At 41.8% G+C, this 21,218-nt stretch overlaps 1 protein-coding gene across 9 annotated transcripts in view; it reads right to left on the bottom strand.

Annotated features, from left to right (window-relative positions):
- MAP7 (microtubule associated protein 7) overlaps positions 1–8,302 on the bottom strand; it is a 99,394-nt gene extending 91,092 nt beyond the window's left edge. For 2 of the 9 annotated variants that reach the window (XM_068184852.1, XM_068184853.1), the window contains exon 1: positions 7,533–8,300. In XM_068184852.1, coding sequence (XP_068040953.1) covers positions 7,533–7,662 — 130 coding nt within the window. In that variant the 5' untranslated portion in view covers positions 7,663–8,300. Of the gene's footprint in view, positions 1–7,532 lie in introns of all 9 variants that reach the window. The other 7 variants (XM_068184856.1, XM_068184855.1, XM_068184854.1 and 4 more) reach the window with 6 other exon arrangements.
- Positions 8,303–21,218: the final 12,916 nt, after the last annotated feature.

Raw genomic sequence — 21,218 nt, 5'->3', positions numbered from 1 at the left:
GTTCCCCAGCAGAAAAACATAGAGTATAGCTACAGGCCTGTACCGGTAGTGTCAAAACAGTTCAGTTTTCCACTGGTATAGCCTGCTCCAAACCCCTTGTCTCCTCCACTACAACAGGGACACAATTCTGCTTTCTGGAGAAACCTGCATCCAGGTTAAGCTGCAGTGACCTGCCTTCTGGAACTTTGTTTACTCTAGCCATTATCAGCAAGTTAATCATTTAAAGGAGAAAGTGAAGCTAGCATTCAAATGGTTCTCCTCTGAAACTGCCAGGATAAAACTTATACCATCTGCATGCTACCCCTAGTCATTCCTCCCTTGAACTTGACTAAGCAGTTAAGGCTACATCTGTACACTAAGATGAGGCTTGGGACAATTTAGTTATTTAATGGCTCTCATAGTCAGACCTATAAATCAATGAGAGTTTTATGCAGTATTTAGTAAATGTGATTCCACTCTGCTGAAAAAGAAAAATAATTTACTTCAAGCAGCAAGCCTTCAAAGTCCAAGTTTTAGAATATTCCCTAATTTCATTTCTGATATTTCATCTGCATTTTTATTTGCTTATTAAACATTGTCCCTTAGTGTCTCTTACATTCATTATACAAATCTGACCCACAGATAGTGTTCACTCAAACCATGCTTCAACTCAATGCATCTAAAACTCCTGAGTTTCAAGCAGTGCTTGGCTGCAAAAACAGTGCACTATGAGATGCACCTTCAGTGACTGAAGGCAGTTCATTAAAACAGAGCAAATTGCATCAATCATTGTGGTATTTGTTCTGGAATATTACTGTTGTGGTCTGAGGTTGGGTAGACTAGATTAAATAATACCATAGCACGTCTCACCAAACAAACAAAAAATCCCACATCCACAAATCACTTCTGAAGAGACTTCTGATAATACCATGAGACTCTTTTGAGATGCTGTCATTCAGAACTCTTAATTCTAAAGTAAGAGAAAAACAAGGTCTCCAATTGTAAAGTACAGATTGAATTTAAAGAAGCCAGAAAAAATTAAAAAGGCAGAAAAATTATTCTGTAGGTAGATGAGAAAGCAAAGAACGCACACATGTGAGCTTGTGTAGGAAGAAAAATTATGTACTCCCACTGAATCAGCTGATCCTGGTAATACATAGAGCTCCATCACCACTCATGGCCACAAGCAATGCTCTAGGCCAGTGCTCATTAATTTCTCTTGAATTCAATATGACAAGCAAAAGCTTTTCCCTTAAAAATAAATTCAGACTGCTACATACCTGGGTACAAAGCCAACTTAGAGGGAGTGAACAGATACAGCAGTTTCTGAGCAAGCTTTGCAAACAGCAGCAAGAGCACCAAGACTTTTGATAAAACCACAATCACAAAAACATCAGGGGACAGAAGTGCAACATATTTCTTTTAAAAACATGAGCTTAGCTATTCCCTCAATTTTTCTCTGCAAAATAAAAACATGGTAGTACCTAGATGTGTGTAATGCAGTACAATAGGACAGAGAAATCCATTTCTTCTTGCTGTCAACTTATTCCAAAGGAGTTTTGCTGTATAAAGTCCTCAAAAGAGTATTATTTGCATATTTTCAGGGAGAAAATAATGCAACAAGACCTCAGAGAATTTCAGGATTCTTGGACAGATCTATCACTTTCCAGATTTCTTTTTCCCCATAAGAAATGGCCATGAACCTACATTCCCTTTACATTTATTTTCCACACAGAATGGTATACCAAATTCCAGGCTTCTAAAGTCACGACTTTTACAGAGGTAATAGTGAGTAGGGAAAAACTCCACTGCTTGCTATCAATCTTTCATGAGTGATGTTCCTTGTACAAAAGCTTTCTTGAAAGTTATATCTCAAATAAACTGATCACCAATCTTTTTGCAACTTCAACAAGCATCATGTCCTGCAAGTACAGTAGTCAAAGGTTGCATCCAGCTCTTATCACCTGCTGAACACTGTGTTATCCTTTAGATCTTGGTTGAAAAAACCCAATTTACTTACAAAAGCTATTTTGCAAAATTCAGTCTTTCCTTAAAAGGGATTATCCTAGTTCACATACCAAGTTCAACTGAATGCACCTTAACAAATAACTTAAAACTTTCAAAACTATCAATACCATACTTTTTTTCTTACTTTTGTCATCAATATACTCAATGTCAAGTATGCTCCCTGAGCACATGAATAGAGCACAGGCTGTTTCCCTCCCAAAAAAGTAGTCACCAAAAGAACTGAACACAAGCCTACAGAATCAGCTGTGGAAGCCTCTTCTCACAAGGCTGAGCTAGAAGTGTAAGATGATTCTCACCCAGCACAGATAAGCACTGTCAGTAATCCCAGCACACACTTTGATGAACAGGCTGTGTTAAAACACAAGCCAAGTCCTCAGACCTTGGACTTTCTCTCTGAAAGCCAGAGGGACTGAACAAATCAGATTTGCTCTACTGGTCTGTAGACACATTCCCTGCTATCCTGCAGACTTCCAGCTTAGTCTCTTTGCTTATAAATTACTTCATGTTAGGATCTCTTTGTCATGGTTAAAAATGGGATGCTTCCTGGTACCTGGCACCTACAGCTATGATGGGCAGTCCCTACAAACAGAGGCAGCAGTTTCCTGAAAAAAACATAAGTTCCTTTTGTACCCCAACAGCTACACTGTAAGCAATGAATGTAGGGCTTTTTAAAGAATATACCTCACAGATGCTTTGAGAGGCATTTTAAAGGACCTCACTGCAATCTACAACTGCCACGTGAGGTGAAGAGGAGGGGCAGACACTGATTTCTATGGTGACCAATCACAGGATCTAAGGGAACGGCCTGAAGTTGTGTCAAGGGAGGTTCAGGTTAGAATCAGAAAAAGGTTCTTCACCCAGATGGTGGTTGGGCACTGGAAGAGGCTTTCCAGGGAAGTAGTCACAGAACCAATCCTGATGGAGTTTGGAAAATGTTTAGACAATACTCTTGGGCACATGATGTGATTCTCAGGGATGGTCCTGTGATGGGCCAGGACTTGGACCCAATGATCCTTGTGGGTCCCTTCCAACTCACCTTTTTCCTGTGATTCTGTAAATAAATCTCCAGAAGAATCACAGATGCTTTTGGACCCCTCTTCTCCTGGCCTTGGCTAGCAGAAAGAAAGGAAGTGCACAGAAACATGAGCAGAACTCACTGGAATGTGCAGGACACCAGACCACACTGTCCAGGTTCTCAGCCCTGCCGCTTTACACAACCAGCATTGAAATGAGAATTGGTTCCTTTCCTTTCCTTCCACTCACTTTGCCTCAAATGCAGATGGGAAAGACAGGGCTATGCATTGTCAGGAAAACCTCCAGTACTTGATTTTGGTAAGCCAGTTCATCAGCCTTTAACAATTGCTCACTGTTTTGCCCCAGACAAACAGGAGGTCAGCCTCCTAACCAGCATCAAGAGGCCCCATTGAGAACCAGCATCCCAGGCAGTTTTGCTGGTTTAAAGTGTGGTGAAAGCCAGAGACTCTTCTGTCATTCTGGATCCTGCCTGAGGCACAGACTCTGCAGCGTGGGATAAAATTACACTTCCACACCCCATGCAATACCTGTTTTGTAAGTATACAGTTTCAGTTTCCAGGACTATCAGCTTAATGCCCTTGAAGATGCCAAGTTCCCTTTTCTTTCAGGTATCTTAAATTTGCTTTGGGTATAGACACACAGTAACAACACAGATACACAGACAACAACTGAACTAAAAGTTAGACAATCTGAGTCTAAAAAAAAAATATATATATGTTTCACTAAAACATGCAGAACATTGTAACTAAGTACCCAAACAGTCATGATAGAAGAAATCTCCTCCATCCCTCTGGAAGAACAACACTTTCATCTGAAATGAGCAGTATGCACAAACATTACCAGCCACACAACAGTGGCAAAATCTGCTGGTGATCACTGACATCACTGTCATTCACCAAAGGACTGGAAAAAGCCCTTCTCTTGTTTTCAAGATGACAAAGAATCAGTGCTACTGTTCAGAAAGTTAAGGCATGTATATCTAGCTTTGTATTAGCAATACTCACACATCAGATTAGAGGTACCCTCCCCTGAACAGTTTTAAATAAGCAGGATGGTGAAGGATTCCACAGCTAAATTGAGACTTTTCATTAATTTGTCACAAATGTCGTAATTATTTCAGTTATTAAGTAATCAAATCCATAACCCAGAAACACGAGCATTGCTTTTCCAGCTTCATCAAGTGATAGTTTTAGAAACTCACTATCAACAGTTGAGAAGGTCCTCCTCCTAAGAGGAAGGAGAGGCATTACTTTAAAATTTCATAAAACTGAGTAAGGTTTTAAGACTACATCCAAAGAGCACAAAATTAACAGAGCAGAGAAGGGAAATCCTCTAAGGCAGATTGAATTGTTTGTGCCTGAATTCAAGGAACAGCTGAAGCTGAAGCTCATACACAGGATGGATACCTGTAATTAAACACTAATCTACTCAAAGTAATATCTTTGTGATTTATGTACTGAACCACATATACACATTCTCTTCAGTCACAGAAACAATATCTGTTTTACTACACAAGATTTAAGGAAACATCGAGGCTGTTAAGTGTGTAGTTCTCTTCCTGTTTTGCCTGTTTCTTTGTGAACTGCAGAACTGCAGGAAAGCTGGTAACAAAACCAAAACCCAATTCAAGTACAGAATAAGCTTCTGTAAACCCATAGAAATTGTATTTGAAGAGTGCATTATGTAGCAAAATTCCTGTATGTTGTAACAGGAAAGGAGAATAAATACTGTTAATAAAGGTAAAAAAGGATATTCAAAGTAATTGTTATTTGCACTCTACTACACAAGAGGATCTCAAGACCCTGAAATTGTGGGTGCCATACAGACATATAACAAATATGCAGGCCTTGTCCCAAAGCCAAGAGGAAGAAAGGAAATTAAAATATTTGTTGAAAAAGCACTAAATACAGTTCACATTAAAGCAAAGGAAACATCAGGAGCATATGGCTATAAAGGTCACCGCATGCTTTTAATATCTCCAGCATTGTCATTATTTGTTTTCACTGGAGAAACAAACCCATTTTGCCTACCAGACTCCTCCAATTACAATGCAGACAGCCAGACAAGTGAAGGAATGGCCAATACTAAAATAAATTTACAAAAAACCTCACAAAGACCAGCCACTTTAAGTTCCACATAAATATTTGTTTCCCAGATCACAAAAACAACTTTCATAAAAAGTCTAATCAAGCTTTAGTGGTCTGAGAAGACCTCAACTATGAAAATATTGATTATTTTAAGTCTTGTAATGATATTCAAATACTCTTAATGGAGGAAGTAACGTCTTTATTTTGAAGTATCAGATCCATTAAAGGCCTCTTGGGTTTTAACCTGCTGTACAAAGACAGGTCCATCACAATAACAGAAACTGCAGATGAAGACATTTAGCCCATCTCCCACAAAGATGACCCTGACTTAGAATGTGCTAAAGAGAGAAAAAAAAAAAACATCTCGGTAGCTGCAGGTGCTTGCTGAGCAAAAACAACAGGTAAAGAACTAAGAAAGGCAAACCCTGTAAAGAAGCAAGAGAACAAGAGACAGTAAAGATTCATGAAAGCCCGTGTGAGTCCATCACCCAGTCAGAGCTGCACTGGAGCTACCTTTCTTGGTACCAGGTGAGAAGAACAGCACCCTGAGTACATGAATTCTCCATTACCTGGCATTCCAGCCTAACCCACCTAATGACTGATAACATTCAAATGTACAGACATAGGTGTTTACCCACAGGTATCACTGTGCAAATGGTGTACTGTTCTAGAGACACTATGAGATATTTTAAATATTTAGTAACATGAAAAGCAAACAAATATAATTCCAGAATATTTTTTACCATTTCCTACATTATTTCTCACCAGGAGCAGTCAAGGTAAGCTGACAAGTTTTTTATCTTCTTAAAACCGCATTAACTTGTTTGCTTGTTATCTGTGCTACTGTTCACATATATCAGCTTACATTTCACAGCAACAAGAGAAAATAAAGGAATAATCCAAACTCAAATCTCAGTTAAAACAAGAGAGGCAAAGGATAAGCACATCTGTATAGCTCCTGCAAGTAGAAAAGAGTAGCTAAGTCAACAAACTGTGGGGAAACTAGCAGTGCCATTGAACAAAACCAGGAAAATTATTGATTTTTAGCTTTATGGACTGTTGACTCTGGAAGTCATCCAGCAGGTGATAAAGGAAAGTAATATGCTTCTTAAAACATTAAGAACTCAACCTCACCCTAGAGTTTGGATCTCCATTTTATATGAACAGTTTCAAATACACAGAAGAGCAGGTAACTGTGTACACAAGACCCTAACGCAACAGGCATACTGAATGACTAGCAATATATATTTTATCATGAAGCTCTAACCAGTTAAGTTTTTTACCATTCTGAGGAAAAAAAAAAAGTACAAGCTGCAAACCCAAAAAAACCCCACAAACAAAACATGAGTTCTGAATTTGTTTGTAAAAGCAACCAAGCTAGCTACCTTTTTCCTTCAAAAAAGAAAATAATCAGTTAGCTGTAAATTATTCAGATCTAATAAATACACATACAAAAAATTTGCTATTTAAATGCTTTCTAGCCTCTCCTGTTACATGGTAGAATGGCAATAACTGAAATTTAAAACAGTGTCTTGAGGCTACAAACATTTGTTTTGTAAACAAAAATTGGTACAATCCACCCTCTGCCCCCTCAAAAGAAGTGCTCATAAACATAGAACCACTTGAAGACAAAAAAAAAAAGAAATTACAGTCACAACTGTAAGTAGCAGAATCCCTGACAGACTAAGAGTGTTTAAACACTAGGATCCATGTAGGAAATAGGAATTAAATTAAACAAGGCAGACAGTGGCTACACAGGCTTGACAGGCCTGCTATAAATCAATGGCCATCAGCATCCCTCTGCCACCACTGCTTACCTACTTTAAGCACCATAAATATTTTTCTTTCACAATTTGTTGGGTTTGTGTTTGGGTTTTCTGTCTGTTCTGTTTCATTTTCAGGCAAAAAGTCAGCATATTAGAACAATGTGTATTTTTCTATACTCTGCCAAAGGCACACTGCCCCTCCCGCACATGAGTGGAAGTATAGACAATTTCACACTGTCTTTGGCAAAGCTGTCTTCTATAACAGGAGGACATTGCATTCTGTACTCTCCAAGCCTACCCTTGTTTTTAACAGTTATTTACCCAGACTGTAAACACAAGTCAAAGTAAACACACAGAAACTCACTCATATTTCTGATGCAGGACCATTATCCCTACCAGAAGAAATGTGATTAATAACTAAAAAGTATTTTTTTCTTCATAGCCAAAGCAGCCGGTTGCATAACAAGCCGGGGGATTTAAATACACCTATCCTGCACAGCACATTTGCGAGTGCCAAACTGCACCAGTCACTTACAGACTCTCTGTAGCACACGGAAGAGCTAATAAAACACTGCTGTGCCTGCTGTGCAGTGTATCCCACAGGCAGCCCTGACTGCACTGCAGAACAGCAACGTACCTTTCAGTCTTGTGGAATTCCCATTTTTTTGCTGCTCATCCTCTTCATTAATGGTGAATAAACCTGGGGGATTTGGCCTGGCACTTTTCTTCAGTCTCTCTTGTCGCAGGGCAGTAGTTGAACCAGGCATGTTGCTGTTGCCTCTTGCTTATTAAAAAAAAAAGTAAGAAACTCCAGCCCCTGATTAGCCACTAGCTGCAACGCTGTCTGTTCATTTGAGCACTTGTAACAGATCCCCTATGGATAAGCAGTATGCAAACAGCTGACAAATACCAACATTTAGTCGGCAGCGAAAGGCTTGCAGTCGTTCCCCTCCTCGAAGAAAAGCCCTAATTAAAGGCACATTGGTTTGGATGCTGCTTTTTGCTGTCTTAACCTGTTCAATCAGATCCCAACCCACAGCTCCAGGTTCCTTGCAGCAGCACCTTCTCCCCTGCAACCTTCTTCCAGCTACAGCACACTAAAATATTCAGCACGCAATACAAGAGGAGAAAATATGATACGCCGCTGTTAACAGTTGCCCTGACAACACGGACACATCCTAATCAAAGGAGGGTCTATGAGTGCTGTCTCCTCAGCTGCAGCGAGCCGGCCTTGGGAACGCTGTCCCTTGCACGCTTGTGGAGAGCTGGAAGCTCCTCGGCAGCAGGGGCTGCTCCTTCCTCCTCTCCAGGCAGCGGGAGAATGGAGCTGCGGTTGCACAAGCAGATGAGCACTGAGTGAAAAGAAGCCTGGAAGGCTCCAGGCATGAACCTGCTTTTTGCTCAGCTCCTCTGCCTATTCATGTTTAGAAATTTTAGCCTAACCTAAAACAATGAGGTTGAGTCGTCTTCTATATTTGCATGTGCTGGGTGTCGTGTGTGCCGCCCTCCCCCCCCCCACCCCCTTAATCACCTTCCTATGCAGTACATACCTTTTGCATTAGGAATGCATACACCCACTATTACAGGCAGGTGTTGGAACATTCTTTTCCACATGCAAAAACGCAAAAATGAGAATTTCTAGCTTGTGTGGAAAACATGAGACAACAAAATTCTGAAAATCCTGTACCATGCTATTAGTCTTACAGCAACAACCTTTAACATACACTTTGCAAAATGAGCAAAGTCCAAACAGCCCAGGTAGTTTTAGTTTATTGATTTCCCTCATATGCTGGCATTCTGGATTTTCTTTAGCCATTTACAACACAATGCTTGCTCATAAGTTTTGCAATCTGAATGTTTCACCTGAGAGACACCTTAATCTTCATCCGCTTCCACCTCAATTCAGTGTGGGCTCACCATTTCAAAAATGCTACCAAAGAAAAAATGCCAGCTTGAATCATTCTATAAATTTAAAAGTACATTATTTTTCCTCACTTCAGGGTTGTTTGGTTTTGGCTAGTTTTTCATTTGTTTGTTTGTTTTTTTAAGGGAATCTTGATGTAACCTGATCAGCCACCACAAGATGGCACAGACATTAGCTGACAAGTCTGTAGGTGGCTCATTGAAAACTGCGAGATACACAGATTTATGCGATCGCCTCAACGACACAGGTAACAAAACTGAAGAAGGGTCAGAATTTATGACATGAACTATTGTTGACTGCCACAGTAGCCTGGGATGCTCTTTACAGAGGAATCCTGGATCGTGCTCAGCTGGCAGGATAGCTCTGTTCTTGCACATCTCAGGCTCATGAGCCAGGATCACAGCAGATCAAGAAGAACACAGCACCACCTGAAGGCTCAGCTGCACCGATCTTCCCTCTCCAGCACAGCCACAAAACACCCAACCAAAAGAGAAGCATTTTGCAGGATCAAGCCCAGAGCCCACCTCTAGTATGTATTTCCTCCTGACTATATCCTGCCTCTTGGCTACACCTTGGACTCTGGGCGTACACGGAAGCTGTACACGATGACATTTACCTGCAGTTAGAGATGCTTTGTACTACAGGGTGTGGACAAAAGAGTAAGGAAAAAAGCTCTAACACAAGCTGCTCTTTGGCTCAGCAATTTGCCTTCTGGCATTTATACAGGCACTACTACTTCATTCCATAAAGAGAAACAGCTTCATTCCTCAAATCCCATCTACCTAACGCCTCCCACAAACACTACATAACAGAATACACATCATTACAGAAGGTGGACAGTAGTTAGTACCATCACAGTTTTTCATACTTGCCAAGACTTGCAAACAGAACAAAAGTAATAGAAAACAATATTTATATGGCAGGTTCATTAAATATTGTTCCACCCCATTTCACTGCTTTAAGTCATTAAGTAAGGATTTCTACCCTTTAAAAATTATGTTTCATCACCTTTGATTAGAAACTCCTTAAATAGGCATTTCAAAACATGTAAGAAGTATATAACACACAAAAATACACCTAACTGGAGCAGCTTCCCAGCTTACAGGTATGTTTACTGTTTCAGCATGTCTATTTCCCTGTTACTGAAGGAGTCATGCAGAACAGCTACAGGACCGAGAATTACTTCCTTGGTCCTTGCAGGATCCCCCACACCCAACAAGAGTGACTTGCCTTCCATACAAAATGTGGTAATAACCAAGTTTGATGTTTCAGGGGCTGGTGCAGATGGATTTGGGCAATGACACATAGGCAACTGAGGCGTTGGCACACTTTTCTTCCTGCTGACTTACTAATGCAGAGGTGACAGAAGAAAAGTATCAACAGCACATTCAGCTTACACAGCAAGATTTTATTTCAAAATCCCCATGGTTAAAAACTTTGCCAGTTCACAACATGTTTCCAAATGCCTAATAAAATGCAACCTATTACATATAAAAGGCACCTATTATAATAAATAATCCTCATACATTTAGGCACTTGGGCAATTTTTTTTTTTTCTGAAAAACATTCCTAAAAATACTATTAAACATACACTAAAGGTACCAGCACTGCATAAGAGACTGTACTGACAACCCCCTCTTCCTCAATCCACTAGTTTAAGAAAGAAAAAGAAGTTCCTGAGGTATTCCTAGCAGGAAAGCTTTGCTTATTTCAGCCTTGTCTCATCTACATAGGAGCTTCTATATGAAAACTGGGATGAAAGCAACATTTCCCTGAGGGAACAAAGGGGTGGATAATTTTAGGAACAAGGCTAATGTTAAACACTTAAAAAAAGACAAAAACTATTTTCTTACATAACCCCTATTATTGATTTTTCTCCCCCCTCTAACCATTAGTCATCCTGTATATGAAAACAATCACAGCTGAGCTGTCTTACTGATGGAGTAAGATTCTCTCAAGAGATGGAGTGAGGGCAACTCTGTCTTGAGGGCACTGGGTCATTCATGGGTTTTCCTTTTTACATCACCTGCAAACTGATTATCAGACAAACCATGACACTTAAACACACCCACTGGATTCTATAGGTATAATTACCTGCACAAAACATCATCTGATATGCAGCAGTCTTAAACAGCAGCTTGAACAAGGACTATTAGGACACTTATATCATTATATGGGAAATGTAAATATTTATGACAACACACTGAGAGATGTTTCTGCTTTACCATCAGGTATAAAGACTTGATATCTTTACCTATGAAATGAAAAGGAAGTTGAAGCCAGTCACCATGGCTGAACTCTAGATTTGCCATCTTCTTTCATTAACAGGATTATTTATTTCCCTGTAAACTATCCAAACTGTCCATCATTACTGTGATTTAGAGTATAATGAATGGCACATAACTTTACATTCCACAGCCACTACCTTGTGAATGCTTCCCCTCAACTTGCATGTATTCTGTATCAAGAAACAAATCAAGTAAATATAATATTTTAGCATACATTCCTTTACAGATTGCCTCTATTTCATTGTTATTTCTGATTTTCTTACAACTGAGAGGCTCAGGGCAAGGTAGGTATATATCTTGTATTTTTATGACAAGAAAGGATATAGAATTTTGCTTTGATATTCATGTTTTCCCTGCATGAAACAATAGGGTTCCATTGGGAACTAGGTTCCGAATGTTTCTTTCTTGGGAAAAAAAAAGTCAGGAAAATTCAGTTAAAATCTCCCATCCTGTTCTGCAAAAACATTAAAACAAAAAAATTTCAATGTACCTAATCATCAAAACACACAAATCATATTTTGTATAGTTTTCATATTTTGAATATTAATATCTGTATCAAAAGATTTTTCTAAGAACTCATTTAAAGATAGGCAGTGCTATACAATATCTCAAATTTAAAGGGATCCATAAAGATCATTAACTCCAACTCCCTATCTCTCACAGGAGTATGTTGGAGTACACATACACAAACTAAACTCCAAACTCAATCTATTCCTAGTTTTCTTCAGGAGTCATGTGTCTGTCTTTACTTTCTACTTCACTAGGTTTTCAATCAGGAAGTCAGGCCTCAAAGATGGAGAAAGTAGGGCTCTTATTTTTTCCCTACTTGTATGAGAAAACAACTATTTATCCAGCATTAAAGGACTGGAAACCTCCTTTTCTATGTCATTTAAATCTAGGAGAAAACAAACTAGCCTTAAAAAAACAGGCAGGATTCATCCCCACACCTCAATTTGCGTGTTTTTTTTTTTTTTTTTTTTTTTACAGTTAACTTGGAAATAGCCAAAATAGCCACTGTATCAGAAAAAAACACTTTCTTCCATTAAGTCAACCACTCTCTCAAACACCTAATTTTTTCCACTGCTGCTCTCTGTTTTCTCCTTCTACCTCGTTTTCCAAAAATGACACAAAATAACCTTTATAGAGGTTTCTAAGTTTCTCATCAAAGATATCTCTAAGGCCCCACTTTTATATACAAGATAATAAAGGACCAGCCAATTATTTTTACAGCAGTAACTGAATTGTTTTTAAACAACTTCAGTATATAAACATCTGATATATTAATTGATTTATTCTTTTTGCCTTCTTGGAAGGAAAAAAAAAATGCCCCTTGAATTAATCAGTAAGAATATAAAATGCTAGAGCATAAAAAGGAAAACCTTCTTCCTAGTTTGCTGTCCCCCTGACATGCACAGTGCCACACACTGGACCAAGAGCAGTTAAGAACCCCTCAGAAGTGACTAGACAGAAGGTAAGTGTTAACTGTTTCTCCTTCTGCCAAAGAAACCTAAACCTGTGTGCATTTCCATGCATAGAAAAAAAAATAGGAGAAGGCTGGAAGGCCTGCCCTGTTTCAGTCAAACTCATTCATCAGCACAAAAAGGCACATGAACATGAGGAGCTCATCAAGAACTTGGGAGTCTCATAATTCACAAACACTTTCCACACACGTACACCAGTAAAACAATCAAATACAAGACTTACATTAACAAGTCTGTCACATATTCTAATTAAATTGATTTGCATAACATGACTAATTATAAACATTGCACAAGGCACACCATGATGAATCAAGAACATATTTGATCACTCTTAGTCAACGCTCTATTTATATATAACAGGATTATGTTGGATCAGACCCTATAGTAGAACATTCCATGTAACTTCAAGCAATGGTCAGTTAAATAAGGAAAGGCAGCAAGGAATTCGGAGTTCACAGGACAGTAGCAAACAGGAATTTAGTAGAAGACAGAAGTTATGAATTCTAATTGCCCTACAACTAATAGCCAGGGCAATGTTGTCACTGCTTCTGTCTGTAAAAAAAAAAAAAGCTTATATTTTAAAATACCTGGGTTTAATACATGTCAAGAGAACCAAGCATTTGTATAGCACTCAAAATTGAGAACACTTATGTACATACTAAGTTTTCAGTAGAAATGAATACTTCAAAGACAAGGCTCCAAGCTTTTTCACAGAAACACGGACATGAAAGAAAAGAACTATGCCAAGACCAAATTAAAATTTTTTTCCATTGTTGTATTACCGGCATTAGTATCTGATGGCTGGAATCCTGTGAACTGTGTTAATTATCAGTGCTTTCCTGACATCTTAGTTCCCAACATGTTTCTTAGAGGATGACCAAGATGTCTGGACTTTTGGATAAGGGAGAACAGAATTTCAGATAAAGAACAAGGAATATTTGGAGACATCAGTACTTTATTTCTCCCCTCACTAGTCTCACAGTGACTCTCCTTCTGGAGCACAAATCATTCCATCACCTCTCTGAAGAATCTCACTGTTAACAAAAGTCAGGGTTTCTAGCTCTTTATTTGAACAGCAAGGCAGCCTAGTCCTGCATGTCATCTTAGCAGACAACTTACGGTTATTTCCCTTAACTCTGACAGATCTCCTAGAATACATATTTTCAAGTTTTGACCCTAAAGCCTACTTGTTTTCATGAAAGCAAATACGGCATGACTTCAGAACCAACAGTAAGGGAGAGCTGCCGAATTAAACCTGGACCAGTTTCACAAATACACCGTTTCTCATGCATGTGTAAGGTAAAAAAGAATATTATACACGGATAGCCTTTTCCACCATAGTTCCTGGCAGGCCACTGTATCTCTCTAATTGAAGTCGCATAGAGGGGATCCCCTCCCTGAAGGAACGACAGATACACAAAGAGAGTTAGCACAACAGCAGCAGCACACTGTGGCTTGTATTGTGGATGTAGACTTACACATGCTTTTTTTCAAGTGGAAAAGAAAGTATGTTGTTGCAAGATGATACAGTATTTGCATAATTGAGGCAATTATTTCTCTGATCATTTAATTACCTTTAACACCACAAACAATTTTCAGCTCTAAAGTATTAAAGTTGTTTATCTGGGATAATAATAAATCATGCAAATAAAATATTAGACAACTCTGAGTACTGTAAATTTACAACATTTTGCAGTTTGAAAGAGCACATACACAAGTACATCTCCTTTCAAATTAAGCCCAAGGAAAACAGCAATGCATATTACTTTAACTAAATTAGTAAAACTTCTCTTTCTGTACTGGAAGTACTGCATAAGCCAGCTGTTTGACCATCACTTAGCAGGCCTGATTCTTCATAAACTCATGTATGTTTTTTTAGTAACAGTGTTTGGCTTTGGGGCTTTTGTGTGGCTGTGTGTGTAGAGTTACTATGGTTTTGAATTATTTTTGGGCGGGTGGATTTTTTTGGACAGGGCTGGATTTTTGTTGTTGAGTTTGTGTTTCTTGTGGTTTGTTTCACACAGACATCTCTTTTCTTTTTTACACTAGTAGTGCTAGCTGTAGGTGGGTGGAGAAAGACAGCCTGACTCCCATTACACAATAAGCACATAAAAAGGCTCGTTCAAACTTTTCCACAGGACAACTTTTCCAAGGACAATGTCTGTGTCCTTGCACAGACATTACTTGACCAATTAGAGATACCCACAGTACTTGAACATCTTTCTAAAGTTGAGGGATACCTTCTATGAGGATTTTAACCTAAATTTAATTTAGTTGTATCATTTTCATTCTACAAGGCACTGATAAATCTGATTCTCTGTATATTCAGTACTGGCTCAGAAATCGTTAATGTGGGACCAAAGATATAATCATAGGCTCTGATACACAATTTCATAGTTTGAATAGGTTTTCATCAGAGGCGTGGCAACAGAAGAATTGCAGATATATGATTTATATATTAAAAGACACAAAGGATTCACCCTGTGCTGTTTAGATAATCACGGATGAAAATTGGAGCACGCCCACCACACACAAGCATCAACACTTGCAGCGTTTTTGAGCACACACCCTTGTGGCAGTCCCCATTTCCCCACTCCTGGCACTCCCACAGTCCCTGTTTACAGTATGGGTGAGCGCAAGGAGCCAGGGCAGAGGTGACCCTCGGGGAGTACCGCAGCCTGTGCTGGAGCAACGCGATATCCCCCGGTGCCGGTGGATGGGCACGGGCATAGTCCATCCCCTCCTCTGGCCACAGTGACCAGCGGCTCCCTGTACCCTGTAGCTCCCCTTGGAAAGGACACGAATCGCCTGAGCTGGCCAGAGAGACAAAACCCATGTCTCACAACACCGTTGTGTAAATTCTCCCCAGTAAAACACGTTGGAACCACTGGGAAAGAGCACACCTTCAACTCCCAGCCACTGTATGCTTTCTGCACTTTTGTGTTTTCACTAATAATTTACCTATTTGTTAGGAAAAATAAACACAGTAAGATGAAATTTGATTTATTCTCAGATGGAGAAAATACCAGGATAAGCAAGCAACAGGTATAAAGTCCCATCAGCAGTGAAAAAGTGAGCACCTCAAGTTTTCAGCTTTCACAAGTCACCTGGCACTGACATGATTTAAAGGGCAGATGTGTTTTGCTGCAAAAAGTACAGAGTAATACTAAGCTTACTTAGAAGAAAGAACTAACTACAACAGTACACAAAAACATGGCATTAAAGCTTCTTTGCAATACTAAAAACACATAGTTCACTCTCTGGTATCCCAGAGCTTAAGCAAATTGTTACCTGTGCACAGAGCTGGCCAAGGCAGCCCAGAGGACAGAGGGGGAACGTTCACAGGCAGAGACATGCCTATGTTTATGGATGGGCAGCCATGAAATTAGGTGTCTCAGAAGCTTCTCCATGTGGTATTCCCCACAAGAGGGCCCCTCTCATCTCAGGCATCACTGAAGAGCTTGTTAGTACTATTAGATGCTCGAGTAGCTATGACTGAAAAATTCTAACTGGTGTAACTTAGTATATCCCCTGAGCACTCTACTCACTTTGCCATCTAGAAATTTATGAATGGCAGAATAATAAAAAAAAAACCTTCACCCTGATAATTAAGCCATTTACCCAAAGAAAGCTAGTTAAGTGCAGCAGACCATCTGCCAATAAAGGGAGCCACTTGTAATATCTCCCTGCAACACCCTTGTGGTGATGTTGAAGTTTTCCCCAGGACCAGCCCTGAGAGTCCATGTGTGTAGCCACAGGAGGCAAGGAAAGAAACAAACCAGCCGAGCACCACAGAGCTTTGTTTTTTCAATAAAGGTAACAGTTTGACCAGTAGCTAATTTCACCAAACACAGATGGGATGTTGACCTTCCTGAAGAGCTGGATCCAGACACAGGTGCTCTGCTTGCGGAGCAGACTGCAGCCAAAGCCATCTGCTCGCTCATGGATGGACCAAAGAGCCACGGAGCAGATCCCTGATTTGCTTTGAGGTTGTTCCTGTTTGTGAACCCCTGTGATAACTAAGAGACCTTAAAGAATCTCAAGCAGACAACAAACTTCACAGAAAAGCCTCACAGTTAAGCTTCACAGAAGTTTAACTCTGACATTTCACTCACAAAGAAGTTTCAAATGAACTTTGACAGCACAAAGTAATTTAAATTTAAAATACTCAAGAACTTATGCAAGTAGATCCTTTGGTCTACAGATGTCCCAACGAGTAAAAGTTCAACACATAGCTTGAAATGAAACTATAAAGCAAACTCAGAATAAATCTAGGCACATAAGTCCATTTAAAACAGAACATATACAAAATACATGTCACTGGTTGGCTCATTTCTAGTTTTGGTAAGTAATTATAAAAAGACCGATAAGCCAGTTTAAAAAAGAAAAATCACATCAGCATTGCAAGGTAGAGAACTGGAAAAGAGTTTTTTAGAAATGGCTTCAAAAAAACAGTTCTTCCCATGAAAAGTGAAGTCAATGTAGTTGCAAACTCTGAAACACATAGGAATGCAGACGCTCATCCTTTCTGAAGCTGAACTTTAGAGAGATACCTGGGAGAGACTTGTAAGGATTTCTGAGCTATATTCTATACTTCTACGTCTAATGAAGACAGCACTTGGATGGGTCTGCCCACAGTCATTGCTTGTGACTGCATGTCTGCATTACATAAAGTATGTATTAAAAATAATACCCTGAGAAAACACAATCCATCAGCCAACAGCCATATGGCCTATTCATATGCTGTTTTGATATGAAAACTCACTCTTTGATTTAGAGATAAACTTGGACTTACGTTAGAGAAGGACTAGCAAAGGGTGAGTGGAATGGGACTGGGGAGGACAGTAAAAAAGAAAAAAAGGAGAGGACTAAAAGTTAGACCCATACTTCACAGTCCAACAAGCAGCAATAGCAAACAGCATCCGCTCCTACAACAGCGATACAGCGGTCGATCCGCTTGCGTAAGCCAAAAATCTCCTCCCTGCACCCTCGTCGCCCTTAGGGCCAAAATAAAAGCGAGTTAAAACGGTCTCGCAGTGCATCCCTCCTTAGAGGAGACGCAAGGACATCTCCCCGCTTTCCCTGTAGGAAAGAAGGGCTTGCAACAGCCCGTCGCTCGCACGCGTCCGAGGCTCAGCCCAACCCCGGGGCCCCGCAGCGGGCCTCGCTCGACAGGCGCTGCCACCAGGTACCTTGACCCTGCCGAGCCGTCCCTCCGCCCTCGCCGGCGCTCACCCCGTCCCCGTTAGCAGCGTCTTGCGGGTATCCACCCGCTCTTATTGCCAGAGCTCGGCGCTACCTCAAGCCCCGGTCAAAGCCCGCAGCCCGGCGGCCGCCCCCTCCAGACCCCTTCCTCGCGGGGCGGCTCCGCACCTCGCGTTAGCCCCGCCGCCGTGCGGACGCCCCGCAGCGCTCCGAGCCCTTGGAGCGGAGGCTTCAGAACCACCAGCGGCGACCCGGCAGCGACGGCGCGGCCCCACCGATGCCCCTGCGCGGGGTCGGGAGAGGTCGCGCTACTACGGCGGGCACGGTTCGGGCACGCCGCCCCCACCAGCCGAGGGCCGACCCCCGGCTGTCCCCGGCCGGGCCGCGGCGGTGCCCGGAGAAGGCAGCGAAGTCCCCGCACGGCCGGGCGGCCGCGGAGCTCCCCCGCACCTGTTGCGGGCGAGGCCGCCGCCGGGCCCCGCCGCGCTCCCGCTCCGCGCGGCGCCCGCAGCCCCGGGAGCGCAGGGCTCCCCGCACCCGACGCGGGCCGATCCGCGCCGCCCTCCCTCCGCCCCGACCAGCTCGGCGGCAGCCGCTGCTCACCTGCGGGCCGCCGGCGCCCGCCGCTCCTGCCCGCGGCCTCCGCCATGTCTCCTCCTGCTCGCCGAGCGCGGCTGCTCCGCCCCGCGGCTCCGCGGCCCGGGGCAGGTGAGCGCCACGTCCCCCGCCCCCGCCCGCGGCTCTGCCCGGGAGCAGGTGAGGGCGGGACCGGCGCCCGCGGCCCGGGAGCAGCCGCCTCTGACGGGCTGGAGGCGTTTATGCGGCGGCGGTGGTGCGGGGGCGGCTGCCCGCACTCCCGGCCCCTGCGGCGGCCCGGGCTGCCGAAGTGCCGCTGTTCACACAGGTGTAATTAGTTTTTTTCTTCAGAGCAGCTCCCGCCGCATTGGCACAGCTCGTTCCGTACCGGCGCCGGGAGAAAAAACAGGTTTGGGGATGCTCGCCATCTCGACAGTAGGTGGGAGGAGTGGCGGCCGCCTCGCAAGCCCAGGCGATTCGCCGCATCGTGTGGGAAAGAGCTGCACTGCTGTAGACTCGTTCCTGCGGCACGTGCTCTCCAACAGCCGCTTTTAAAGCTGCGTGCAGCGCCTTGCTTCCAAAAAAATGGCTCTGAAGAGCTGGTGATGTATCAGTCACTTCTGTAAAGGTCATGCTTCTGTTACCGTTCCTATGAGTTTGCCTTAACTTGCTTTATGCTGCTTTTCAGACTCATAAGAGTGTTTCTCTTTAAGGTGTTCTAATCTGCATCAAAACATCATTTATTTTTGCATCTGCTTGTAGGTAGCACCAATCATCAGAACTACAGGTGAAAGAGGGTGGGTGAATTGGGGAACTCATAGGATGCAGCTGTGGAAGCAGGTGGGGAGGGGCAGCTCCCTTAGTCTGGTGCACTTGGACCAAGCAAACTTCAGTCACCACACAGAGCACCGCCCTTTCAGAAACTAAGTTCAGAGCACAAGGTCTTCTAGGGGAAGGAGAGATTAATATTTTGCTGTTGCATCAAGACCCATTTGTGCTCTAAAACAAGGAGACTGGGGCTTGGGGGATAAACACGCCCTGTGGGTTGTGGGCAGGAGTGTCTGTAATGGAATAGGCTGGGCTCTATGCCAAAGGTGCAAAAGACAGCAAAATCAGCACTGCCTTGGTCGAGTTTTCACTCCTGTGCTCTCTTAAGGGAGGTATAAAGGTGTCTTTCAGTCATCTTGAGCCCTGGATTAGAACAGCACTGATCAAGTACTAAGAAGTTATCCAGGTTCAAACCCAGTGGTATACCCTCTGGTCAAAATGTTGCCCTCAGCGAAGTCCTGCACTAATGTAATCTCAAAGCCCTCACTTGTGGTCCATCCACCCATGAGTATATTCTGGGAGCCAGGCTGAAGAATCCCAGGCTGACCTGTCTGATGCACATCATCGCAAAGTGTTATGTTTTGTCTGAGGATGTAAAAAGCAACATCTGGTACAATCTATATTAAATAGCCCGATGTAGGGATCTTATATAAGCTTTTGTGCACAGATCTAGTACTTGTATGGATAAGCTGTGCTGCTCAGGGAACCACATCCAGACCAGAATTGCTAGAGGAGCATAAGTGTACATGGCCTGGCCTGGGCATGGATCAGATCCAACAAAGTCTTACCATGGAGAATACAGAACTGATTGCTGAGCAATGCTGCAGAAGCCAGCAAAGAACTCTAGGAGTTAATTCCCAGCTGGTGCCAGGCTAGGTCTCATGGAGACGTTCAATGGAAACCTCCATCACACTCCTTTCTCTCTTACACAGTTGGCATTTCTGAGCCGCCTGAGTCATAGAGAACAGGCTGCATGCTTTCCAAGTAAACAGAGCAGTGCAATTACTTTCCAGTTATACTGCATGAAACCAGAGGTTTTCAAACCTGTACCAATACAGGATCATGCTTCACATAAAAATCAAATCAGAGAAGTTCATTGTCTTAGGGTTATTTCTCAATGGGTAAAGTCTTTTTTAAGTTTTGGATTTTACAAGTTAGCTTCCATCACTGGTCTTTCTAGTGTTTAAAATGACCTTGAAAATGTATTGTTTTCTGCTGTAATAGCAGTACAAATTAATAAACAGTAGCTGTGTTTCTCATGAAATGCAGTGAAGTTTTTGGAATGTGTTGAATACATCTGTGCCTAAAAATCAATAGAACCATCTTCAGAGTACAAAAAAAATCTGACTAAAATGATTTAATCAACTGTTCTTAATCTTATTTTTTAATACATAATTGTTGCATTGTAGCCAGCAAAAATTACTGTATACACATTAGGACAATGTGTTTATGTTTTTAAAAAACATTAGTTTCCTTTGAAAATATCTGCTAGACCTGAAAAAATAAGCCTTTTACTGGTTACCAAGGCTTATAAAAAAAGAAGTAGCTTCTTGTCCCGGCAAGTCTTACCCTCAATGGAATTTTTTGCAGCTGCCCCAGAAGAATCTGTAGATATCTATTGCTAGAATGGTGGAGCGACAATGACAGTGGATGGATAGGAAACTCCCACAATCCTTTTTCATTACATGTGAGAAAAAAAAAAAAAAAGACTGCATAAACAAAAGTAGAAAAAGAAACAACAGGCCACAATGACTATTCAGTGCATGGAGGCAGGACTTTCCATTTCTCAAGTCAAGTACAGCACCCAGAGAAGAATTTTGTTTAGTTTTGGCTTGTTAGTACAGGAATTAGGCTGAATAGAAAAACCAAGAAAATATTCAGTGCTATGGTTATCATACTCAAATTGCAGTAAGTTTAAGATGCATTCAGAAAGGTTCCCTTGATACTCAGTTTGAATTTTTTTCTTTTTTTTTATTCAAATATTTTCCAGTTCTACACCATTGTTATTATTTTAGAAGTCC

The sequence above is a fragment of the Anomalospiza imberbis genome, chromosome 3, assembly GCF_031753505.1.
Source record: "Anomalospiza imberbis isolate Cuckoo-Finch-1a 21T00152 chromosome 3, ASM3175350v1, whole genome shotgun sequence".
Taxonomy (NCBI): Eukaryota; Metazoa; Chordata; class Aves; order Passeriformes; family Viduidae; genus Anomalospiza; species Anomalospiza imberbis.
This window is presented reverse-complemented; position numbering and strand designations above follow the sequence as displayed.